The sequence below is a fragment of the Neltuma alba genome, unplaced genomic scaffold (assembly GCF_004799145.2).
Source record: "Neltuma alba isolate B1F8T4 unplaced genomic scaffold, ASM479914v2 tig00012014_pilon, whole genome shotgun sequence".
Lineage (NCBI taxonomy): Eukaryota > Viridiplantae > Streptophyta > Magnoliopsida > Fabales > Fabaceae > Neltuma > Neltuma alba.
In genome coordinates this window covers 1203004-1214006 of record NW_021636585.1, presented here as the reverse complement: position 1 = coordinate 1214006, position 11003 = coordinate 1203004, and the positions used below count along the sequence as shown (strand labels likewise).

Here is an 11003-nt window from a genome sequence, read left to right as displayed (position 1 = left end):
CCTTTTCAGCCAGAGAGAGAGCAATGGTAGTTAATCTGGAGTTTTATAAAGGCTATAGTCACAGCTGAAGAAGTGCTATTGCTTGATCCTCTTCGCCAGGAGGTTCTTCCATTTGTTGAACAACTAAGGCAACAACTTCCAAATAAAAATCAACCTCAATTTCATGCCCGTGCAGTTGAACAAGAAACGGAAATGCAGGTTTCAACTGGCAGACAATTGCTAACAATGCCAGAGCCCGAAAGTTTGCGATCTGAGCTTCCATTTGAGTTTCAAGCTCTGGAGACTGCTTTGGAAGTTGTCTGCACACATTGGAGTCAAATGTGGCAGACCTTGAGAGAGCTGCATACTCTGTATTGGATGAATTAATTAGGAGTGTCAGCACCAAGAATCTCCAAAATGTTCGAAGTTTGAAGAGTAATGTTACTCTTTTGCTGGCACGTGTGCAAAAGGTACGCTGCTTAGGTAGTTAAGTACTGATGCTATTTGGCTGTGGATGGTGATGGATAAAGCTTAAAACTTATCCGAAAAACAAATATGCCAAGTGAACTGGAGTCCGTATAAGCAGGATTTCTCATTATCCAATTAGATAACAGCCAAAGGCCCTACTTTATCACTAGTAATTTTCTATCTTAAATAGATCTCAGGGGTCTATTTAATTTTGTAGTCATTGCAATGGGATGAAATTGAACATCATCATCTATTCACTAGATCATGCTTGTATTATAAGTGCATGGTCCCCTTTTCCAGGTGCGGGATGAAACTGAACATCTGTTGGATGATAATGAAGATATGGCACAATTATATTTGACGAGAAAATGGATACAGATTCAGCAAGCTGAGGGTTATTCAGGAGTCATAACCACAAACAGCATCAGCACTGCAGCCATATCTCGTCAATTTTCTTACAGAAGCGGAAGTCTTGTGACTAGCAACTTTGTGGGTGATAATGATGTGGAGGATCTTGAGATGTTGCTTGAGGCATATTTCATACAGTTGGATGCAACACGTAATAGGATACTGTCTGTAAGTGTTCTTTCTTGATCAGAGCATAACCATGACAAAACTACATCTCTAGGACCTGATCATGTCCAATGCCTTCATCAATTTGTATTTTTATTCTTCTGTCGTGCTATCCTAGTCAAGTTTCCATCATACTTACACTTGCTTACCAGAAATCAATATAATCCATATGCATGGATGTGGGTGAGCAATATTTTGTCATTTGGCTTACCTTTTGTCTTCCTCGTATATAAATAAGTTAAAAGTTATTAGTAGATTATCGTAAATCTTGATCCCATCGAGGCGGTAAATGATAAGTGGGGCGGATCATATTGAATTATTGAACTTTCTGCTCAGTTTGATTCTTATAAAGCCCTGTTCAAAACGGACCTTGAGAGTTTGACTGTACAGACTAAAGTATTGCTTCATTTGTTGTTCTTGATAGCTGGTACGATTCTTATTGACTGTTAGCTTGCAGGTCAGAGAGCACATTGATGATACAGAAGATTATGTTAACATCCAACTCGATAACCAACGAAACGAGCTCATTCAGCTGGAGTTGACACTAATCATTGCATCGTTTGCTATTGGAATTAATACTTACATTGCTGTCACTTTTGGCATGAACATTCCTTGTCAGTTTTATGAAAACACTGATGGACTATTTTGGAAGTTCGTCGGTTGTTCTTCTGCAGCTTGCATGCTTCTTTTCCTGCTCATGCTGGCATATGCCAGGTCCAAAGGGTTGCTTGGTTCGTAAGTGTACTTTGATATCTAAAATTAGTGTTCTGGCATTTGAATACACGCTTCCCAAAAGAGCATCTATTCGATGAGAATTGCAAGTTCATTAATTATTTACATCAGAAACCAAGTAGTTGTGATGCAGAGTTAACCGTTTTGTATTTTATGAGTATAAAAATCATTTAATTTATTTCATGTAATGACTGTTACGTTGTCAAATGGGGGGCGGAAAATTTGCCTTTAGCTTCACTCCGATGGTTCTCGATTAATGATTCAATGTAAAAGAAGATCCATGTGAGATTCATATGATAATGAAAATTTTCATATGAGAAATGTGTACAAAAGTAATTATTTTGCTGATATTGATCATATAGACTGTTTCATACCAGAGTAGCATTTGAGTTTTTCCTCCTTTTTCCCCCTCTTTTGGCCTGACTGTTAGACTACAACCAAGTTTTGAAGTTCTAGAAGTGGGTAAAAGTTTACTTCAGTTTAATTGGTACCCAGCTCATATTAAACTCTTTAGTTTGTTATATAGATAAGAGTACAAGTGACTTAAACTTTTAGTGTGCGTAGTCACGTGGCATTGTATATTTTTATTGTAAGAAATATCGAAAAGTCTTCAGTTCTCTCGACTATCTTCTATTTTTCACATTTTTCATACAACAAGACTATTTTATTCAAAGAAAGATAAAAAGATATAGAAGAGAATGTGCTCCTTGATAATTGGTGAATGCTTGAAGCATTCACTAAAGACCAACACACAAACCACGGAAGCATAAAACGAACAAACCCAACAGCAACATTGGACAAGCATAATGTCGACATCAGCACAACATAAAAGCAGACATTCTATATTATCACTTGAATTTAGTTGAAAAAGTTAGTCTCCCATAGCATAACTAGTCAAAATTCAAATCTTCGCTGAGAAAAGTATTTACATTTAATGATCAATTTTATCTCAAACAGGATTGCCTTCAATAAAAAAAATATTCATACCTAACCCAAAAAGAAAAACATACAATCTATACTTGACCAAAAAAAAAAATTCAGAAACAGGTTCAACAAAAACGACCAAAGACTCGAACCAAAAAGTTAAAGCCACTCTAAACCAGTGTTGGCTAGTTGCATCCTGTGTACCCGAAATGGTGCTGACCACAAACCATTCAAGATTGCTGATTGCCACTAAAAGCAAGGTATCTCATAGGATACTGAAAAATGCTTACTAATTGGGGAAATGGCATGACCAACATAGTGATGAAATGTTAAAGCTTTTAACTATATATTATATATTGAATATTGGCGTCATCTAAGATATTTATTTAAAACTTATACACCTGTCACAGCTTTGAGAGTAATATATTATTGTATATATTTTATAATAATTCAATAATAAAATTCGATCCTCTGCTTTTGAGATGAGGTTGTTGATCGCACTTAGCACAAATGTGATTCTTCCTCTAGAAGGGGAATTGCATCTTAGCGAGAGTGCTCCATTTGCATTTCTTAAAAGTTGGTTCTTTCACCAACTAAACAAATTTTCAAAAAGTTGGTAGATTCTCTCATGGGTTCTCTGCCCATATTTGATCAATTTGGTTTGGAAGTTCCAAATATATATATATATATCAATAATACTCCTCCGGTCCTTAATATAAGACCTATTTAACTAATTTGATTAGATTAAGGAAGTTAGGTAAATTAGTTAATTATAAGAAAATTGACACATTTTTCCAAAAACACCATAATCATTTTTCTTAATACCCCCTTTCTCTCTTTTACTTAATTATGGTTGAGGGAGTATCTATAGGGGTAATTTAGAGAAAATTGATAAATATGATAAATGGGTCTTATATTTAGGACCAAAACCAACTCAAAAATTGAGTCCTATATTAAGGACCGGAGGAGTAGATGGATTATGTGGAAAGGACTCTATTCTTTTCGAATAAGGTTGATGATTTGAATGTTATAAAGGAGAAAAATTATTTTAGAAAGACTACCCTCAATTAATTGACTAGCAGTTGAATCTGATTTGATAGTATCGGATGCTAGATAAATATATTAAGAAAACTAAAATTATATTGACTATATCCTATTTAATTAGAGTCTAATTAAATATTATTAAATTATACTTTTTGATCAAAATGTTAATATGTAGTCCTTCACCTCTTTATTATAGACACGTTCAACCATCTCGTCAAAACCAAAGAAATGATCAATTCATCAAATTTCTTTGAAAATGAAAATAAATTCAAAGTTATTATCATATTTAGTCATAAATTACATTTTGAGAAATGAAAAAAGAAAATAGTATCAAAATTTAAAATGGGGAAAATATAAAAAGTATGTAATTATTAAGAATCTTTTGGCCAAAAAAAAATTATCAAGAATCACTTATTCTTCTAAAATAAACCGGAGGAATATTATTAATAATATCCATGTTATTATCAATATGCATTATAGCTTCTGAATAATATAACTTTACCTATCTCACCCCATCTTTTTTATTTTTTGGCTTCGTATCCGGTATCCTAGGCTAGTCACTATTCATGGGAAATTCACCGGGCCCAGACTAATCCAGATTCAGGTTTTATTGGCCCTGTATGGGGGAGACCCTGACCTCTTACGTTAAGGTTTTCTTACGCCTTGAACTCGAAACCTGTGATTAAATTAGAACAACTCTAACCAGTTGATTTAGGTGGTCAGATTACTCTCACCCCATCTTCTACACAAACATTTTCAGCTTTAGCATGAGTCATTTTCCTCGTAATTGTTTGTGGTCCAATAAACAGCCCATAAATAATGACCCAATAGAATAATGATAAAATAACGATGATCACTGAAATGACTTAGAATATAAATATCATATTCTATATTTTTTGGATGAAAATTGAAAAATCAGATTACAAAAGAACTAAAAAAACTTTGAGCCCAAAATCAGTCCCAACTTTTCTTTTCTTTTCTTTTCTTTTTTACCTAACATAACAAAATAAGATTGGATGTGTATATCTTATATGAATTATTTAGATTTGATTTACATTATCTAATTTTCTTTTGTTTTTTTCATGAGGGCAAAAAATAGTTATTTTTTAAATAACTTTACTTCATATACAAATGTTATAAATCAAATCACTCTGTGTCTAGCGAACATGTGGGCATAAGCAAACTAATACACACATTTTAACAAAATTTTATTTTATGTTTATGTCTAATAATCACTTTTAGTGGCCAAATTTTTTTTTTTAACTTCTCTTCTTCTTCTTCCAAAAACAAACTCCTCCCTATTAATTATTTTTCAAAACTTCAATATAAAATGTAAAATGGATTGCGGTCTCTTACATATTTCAATTAAAATTTACTTTTCTGTTTTTTGAGTTTTAAACACATTATAATAATTTGTTATAGCTTAAATAGTTAAATAGTAAGTTATAAAAAGTAAAAAAAGAAAAAGTTTGAAATTATTCTAAGCAACTCATTCAGCTTTTTAAAAACACATCAATTATGCTTCACTAGGAAGCAAACACGTAATGCTTGTTATTAACGGTTAAAATTTGTTCATAATATTAATAATTAATATTAATCTCTGGTGATAACATGAGAATTCATTCGTTTATTCTTTCCAACTTTATTTTTTTGATCCAGATCACAACCCATACTTTTCAATTGTAAATTTCTTTTCTTAAAATTTTTTTTACTAATTTACAAGCTAAAATTAAGTTGAATATGATAATTAAAAGGAAAAAAAATAAGCCTTCCTTTGAACTAAAATGCCAGACAATAATACTCCCAACAATCCTAAATATAAAAATTAGATAACTAATTTATAAAGATTAAAAAAATTAATATTTATAAAAAAAATATGTGTATATTTGCCTAAAATACTTTCTTAATTATTTGCATTGATAATATTCTTTGATAAAAAAAATTTTTAATATATATGCACCATCAATAGGATAGCTACACTACTTATATTTGAAAAATAAGTTGCACATATTTTATACTTGTATTGATATCGATGTTAATACTAATACCAATATCAACTTTTTAATTGAGCAGAAACTAGAATAAGAATTATTTGAAATTATTCACGATAATTTATCCTTTTTATAACTAAATAATTTATTCAAATTTCATTAAAAGAAAAAAAAAACAACCGCGTTATCTGAAAGAAAAAGATTGCCGGAAAAACTAGAGTGGCTCTAACAGTTGGCTAAAACGAATTTAAGTTGTAACAACAGGTGTCATCGGAATAAATGAGAAATATCGGGGTCAAACTGTAAAATAGCAAAAGTTGCAGGGATGTATATGTGTATGTTGTTCACCATTTTAGCGCGCCGAGGGAGGAAAATATCGAGACGCAGCTTCAACGAGAAGACAGAAGAGAGAGGGGGGAAGAGAGAGAACGGAGTGGGGGGAGAAACAGATTAAGAGAGAGAAAGAGGGTTGGCATAAAGAGGAGGAAACGAAGAAAGTGTGCTTTAATTTTTAGCCCCTTTGTAATTGCATTTCGGGATCTCGAATCTAAAATCTCCCAAAGGTGAGCTTTTGATGTATTTGTTATTTTCGTTGGGTTTTTTAAAATGAAACTACGTTCGGATGTTTGCTTGCAAGATGAATTTGTCTTCATTTTTATGCTTAGTTCATTTAATCATCTTGCAATTATAAATTAAATTGATGCCCCGACCCCATTGTCGTACATTGCTGCATCGCGTTTGTACAATAATCGATTTCGTATCTTTGGGATTCTCTTTTCTTCTAAATGCACGCTGTTGTTTATTCTGTACATTCATGCCTTGGGTAGATGCTATAGTAAAGGCAGCAAAGGAACGTTTCGATCTTTTTTTGCGTCCGTCATCTTGGACCTTGGAGAAGAAAGAAATTTTAGCCTGCCTGAAACCGAGATTTCTCTCTTTATCTCTCTCTCTTACTGGCTTTTGGCAGTTTTTTATTCTCGTTAAACCCCCCCCCCCCAAAAAAAAACTTGGTTCAACTTAAAAGTTTTCTTGTGTGGGTTTTCTGCTGCTTTGTTGGTGGATTGTTCATGTGTGAGTTGTCTGCCTCCGAAGTTTTGGTAGTCACAGTTGTTTTATCCCCCCCCCCCCAAAAAAAAACAAATGTCAAATCAACAGCCAACAACTGCAGAATGTCAGTTTGTTCCACATGCTGGCAGTGGCTTTTAGTAAACAGTTCTAATTATTTTGCTTGATCAAGTAACAAACTATAGCGTGAGAACCTGACTGGTACTTTACATGAGTCAACGAGATATACTAGGGCATTAATTTATATGTGACGCTGCTGTACTGAATGGAAAGGACATACAATGTAGGCGACTTTCTGGAATAGAACATATATAAGAGCTTGATAGATATAGCTTCACGAGATGGCTGGATGAGTGGTGGAGTTATGTTTGGGTTGATGAAGAAGAAAAGTGATCCGTAGAGCTGATAGGGGTGCCAAGATGGCGCAGAGTTATTTTGATCTCATGGAGTTTTTGCTCTATTGAGCTTTGGAAAGCTCTCTGGCTTTCATATATGAACTGTGTTTGTACTCAGCAGTTGGATCCTCCTTTCAGTGGAATCCTGGGTTATTTAGCTCTTAGACATTATCTGTAAGTGTCTATTTATAATAGTTTATTGTCGTTGAGATTACTAAGATGCATGTGAAACTGCCATGGTTAGAGGTAGTTGTTTTGTTTGACCATTAATTGAATGTTTTGATATTTTTCTATTGATACTTAACATAATTGTCCGTGCTGCTTTATTAAGTGTGATTGGCTTATAATCTTCCCTGGGTGCATGTCTTTGGTAATTTATGGTATGTTATTTGACAGGTATTCTATGGCCAATTCAAAGGGCTCGTCAATATATTTTGGAAAGCATTCTCAGCTTCCCCCCAAAATTCCATCCCCTAGTGTTCCCCAATCATATTCTGATTATGTCCCAAATTCTATCATTGGTTCAAATGTTGCTCAAAAACCTAGAGAGGGCCACAATAACCTCCGAAGGACTTCATCTGAGAGCCTTGTCAATGTGATAGAGGAGCAACCTTCATGGCTTGATGATCTCCTTAATGAGCCAGAGACACCTGTTCGTAGAGGTGGCCATCGGCGTTCTTCAAGTGATTCTTTCGCTTACACAGATACATTTAATGCTTTTAACATCAGTCGCACAGATCAGGATGAATATAAGTATAAGAATTCAACATCCATTCCATCTTGGGCATCACTAGACATAGATAATGGAAAAGTTGCTTATCAGATACCCCCGTATGCAGAAATGAACTCTGTAAAACAGAAAAATAGGGCCTGGGAATCTTCTGTGAATGCTGTTACACATCCAAGTGGCCCACACGGGAGAGACAATGTTGCTTTGCAGAGTCCAGGATCATCATGTGCTTCACGTGAAGCAGATGGAGTTGCATCAGCGGTAAATGAGAAGTATGAGTCAGTAGACCCTGGTGTACAGGATGCTAAATCGTCTGCTAGGAGAAAGGATGGTTCACATGCAAAGCCATCTGCTTCTGAAACAGATACAAAACGTGCCAAACAGTACGTGATTGTTTTATGTTTTCTGAATTTGTGGTTATTAGTTATTACACTGTGTAATTGATTTTACCATGAATTTATGACTCGAGGCTGCAAGCTCTGGTTAATGTTTTGATTCTCTCTTCGGTTGTCTTTCCATTTATTTTTCATGCATGTCTTTCCCAGAGCACATCCATTAAGACATGCGAAGCTTCCCCTTTTTAGCCTCTGTCATGGACAACCCTTACAACCCTTGTTGCCTATTTTTATCCTAATAGGCTGAGAGATTCAGTGTGTTCTTAGTTCCTTTTTTAGAAAGATATCTTCCACCTTCATTTTTTCCCTAATAAATGTCTTTTATCAGAAAAACAAGATGCCTGTGTGATGGAAATATTTTTAGTAACTTACTTGAAGGAGAATGGTTATATCTTGAGTTATTGATGTATGCATTATCAAAGCTCAATTGGCACTATTTCTCATGTTTGAGCCAAAGATTAGGGGATGTTTGGGTTGGGAGAGGGGGGAGAGGTTAAAGCAGTGACAGTGTATGTGTATTTTTAGAACAAAATTAAGTGTATTTGCTTGATTTTATGTGTTGATCTGTCAAAATTAAGCATTATGCACTTCATATGATGCAGGCAGTTTGCTCAACGTTCCCGGGTCCGGAAGCTTCAATACATAGCTGAGCTGGAAAGAAATGTGCAAGCTTTACAGGTAAGTTTCAGCAGAAGACAATACTCTGCAAGATTTTTGATTGATGCTTATTTGAGAATGCATGTAGGTTTGTGGGAAAGTTCTATTCTGATTCTTACTTTTTAATAAATAGGTGGAAGGGAATGAAGTATCAGCTGAACTTGATTTTCTTAACCAGCGGAATCTTATTCTGAGCATGGAGAATAATGCCCTCAAGCAACGATTAGAAAATTTAACACAGGAGCAGCTTATAAAATACAGTAAGTTTATCTCCTTGACCTTGATAGAACTAGGCAATGAGCATGGAAGTCAAACTGCAAATAGAATCGTGTGAACAGGAGGGCTAATTTTTTGAATCATGAATAATAAGATTTACTATGCGAAGTTAAAAATAAACAACTCAAGATTGATTTGCATAATAAAACATCATTCAATCATTTCAAAATTTGACAGTTTTAGATTTAGATATAAGACATAATAAGGCTTTCTGTAAACAAGTCTTAGGAAACCTATATGGTGCATTCAAGAGTCCTGTTCAACTTTTTTTCTTTGTGCACATGGAAGAACCATCTTAGCTAGGATGTAATCCTCTTCAGTTGAAATATTTAACAGGCACAGTACTGTTGGTAGGTTAATTATATATACAAACAAAAGAAGATTGAGTCCTATTACCACCGTCCTATGATTAAAAAAAACAACAACGTTTGGTGAATTATAAAATGGTGAACTGCAAATGCCCCTTTATTCAGCACTTTCGTCCCTCACCCCAATTTTCCTAGGCAGGAGGTAGACTAGTGGCAGTGAGTATTAATAAGCTGGACTTGAAGAAAACATGTCTTTTTTGGCTAATTCTTCTCAGGCATGAGTATTTTCTTCAGATATGACAGGAATTTGTTTTGTGAACTAAATTGTACATTGTAATCTCAGTGGAATATGAAGTCCTGGAAAGAGAAGTTGGAAGATTACGTTCCATTTATCAGCAGCAGCAGCAGGCACAACATCTGCCCCCACAGCAATCTTCTTCTGGCCTTCGACGCACGAAGAGCAGAGACCTTGAATCCCAATTTGCAAATCTTTCTATGAAACACAAGGAGTCAAGTTCAGAGCGTGACTCTGTGACTGGCCCCCTCCGTAGTTAGATTCACAGTCGACCGGTGCTTTCTATAGTTAGTTCTGCAGTCTAGCTGTATCTTTGTTCTGCCTCTAGATTCAACTGACATATCCAAACCTGCAACATAATTGCTCACCTCTCATGCGGGACTGTGCAGAGGTCTCCTGCTTATGTCCTCTCTCTGCCCGCTTTTCACGGCAACATTTGCCTTACCTTAACCCTTCATTCATGTTAAAAGCGAATCATTTAATTTGCACCTGGTGGTCATTACTGAGAAGTGAAAACACACTATTTGCATCAGTTGACTTACCGGAGGTGGTAACTTTAACGGTTTCACCCCTCACTGTACGTTCTGGTGACCATTTTGTAACCATATGCCCCATCTGTTTCTGAATATCCATAGCCATGGAAATCTGCCAAATATAAAACAGCAAATATCTGTAAGGCTGTTTGGATGTGCATTATTTTTATAGATTATGTTGAGCTGATGCTTGTATTGTAAAATAATTATACTAATGAAGCTAATATTCCATTGCACTGTTCGATGCTGGTGATAAATTTGACCTACTTGTTTTAACTACTGTATGAGTTATTTTATATGCCCATTGTTGTTGGGAGTTTTGACGTGTTACTGTCTTGCATGGTTCCGTAGATTTTGTTTTAACTTTTCATGTTGCTGCGCATCGGGAAGATATTGATGTAGCTTTACTTATGTGTTGATGCATGACAAGAATATATTGATAAGAACGAAAATATGATAGAAAATTATCTTATTGGTGGTTTTATATTTATGTTACGTACATTGAAAAATTTGAGAATTCAAGAGGGATGAGGGGGGGAAAAATTTTTCATGCTCGTTACAGATTTGGACGGCTATTATATTATAGTATGTCCTACTTGTGATCATCTCAACATATCACAGTATAAATTAAAAGGAAT

At 34.8% G+C, this 11003-nt stretch overlaps 1 protein-coding gene and 1 pseudogene across 3 annotated transcripts; both read left to right on the top strand.

Moving 5' to 3' along the window:
* Positions 1-14: 14 nt before the first annotated feature.
* Positions 15-2066, top strand: LOC114721266 (magnesium transporter MRS2-4-like; annotated as a pseudogene).
* A 4067-nt stretch (positions 2067-6133) lies between these two features.
* On the top strand, positions 6134-10644 carry LOC114721238 (uncharacterized protein At4g06598-like). Of its 3 annotated transcripts, none has more exons than XM_028907065.1 (5): positions 6134-6274; positions 7568-8284; positions 8899-8974; positions 9087-9213; positions 9881-10644. In XM_028907065.1, the coding sequence occupies exons 2-5, from the start codon at positions 7575-7577 to the stop codon at positions 10090-10092; spliced, it is 1125 nt and encodes a 374-aa protein (XP_028762898.1). In that variant the 5' UTR covers positions 6134-6274; positions 7568-7574; the 3' UTR covers positions 10093-10644. The 3 variants fall into 3 exon arrangements, with proteins under 3 accessions (XP_028762898.1, XP_028762899.1, XP_028762897.1); XM_028907066.1 differs by lacking the exon at positions 6134-6274 and adding an exon at positions 6865-6916; XM_028907064.1 differs by lacking the exon at positions 6134-6274 and adding an exon at positions 6933-7345.
* The last annotated feature ends 359 nt before the right edge of the window (positions 10645-11003 follow it).

Excerpts from the sequence above, each read along its gene's own strand:
- LOC114721238 (XM_028907064.1), top strand. The coding sequence starts at position 7,269 with ATGAACTGTGTTTGTACTCAGCAGTTGGATCCTCCTTTCAGTGGAATC. Across the intron at positions 8,975-9,086 it reads GAAATGTGCAAGCTTTACAG|GTGGAAGGGAATGAAGTATC; the intron begins GTAAGTTTCAGC and ends TTTAATAAATAG. Across the intron at positions 9,214-9,880 it reads GGAGCAGCTTATAAAATACA|TGGAATATGAAGTCCTGGAA; the intron begins GTAAGTTTATCT and ends TTGTAATCTCAG.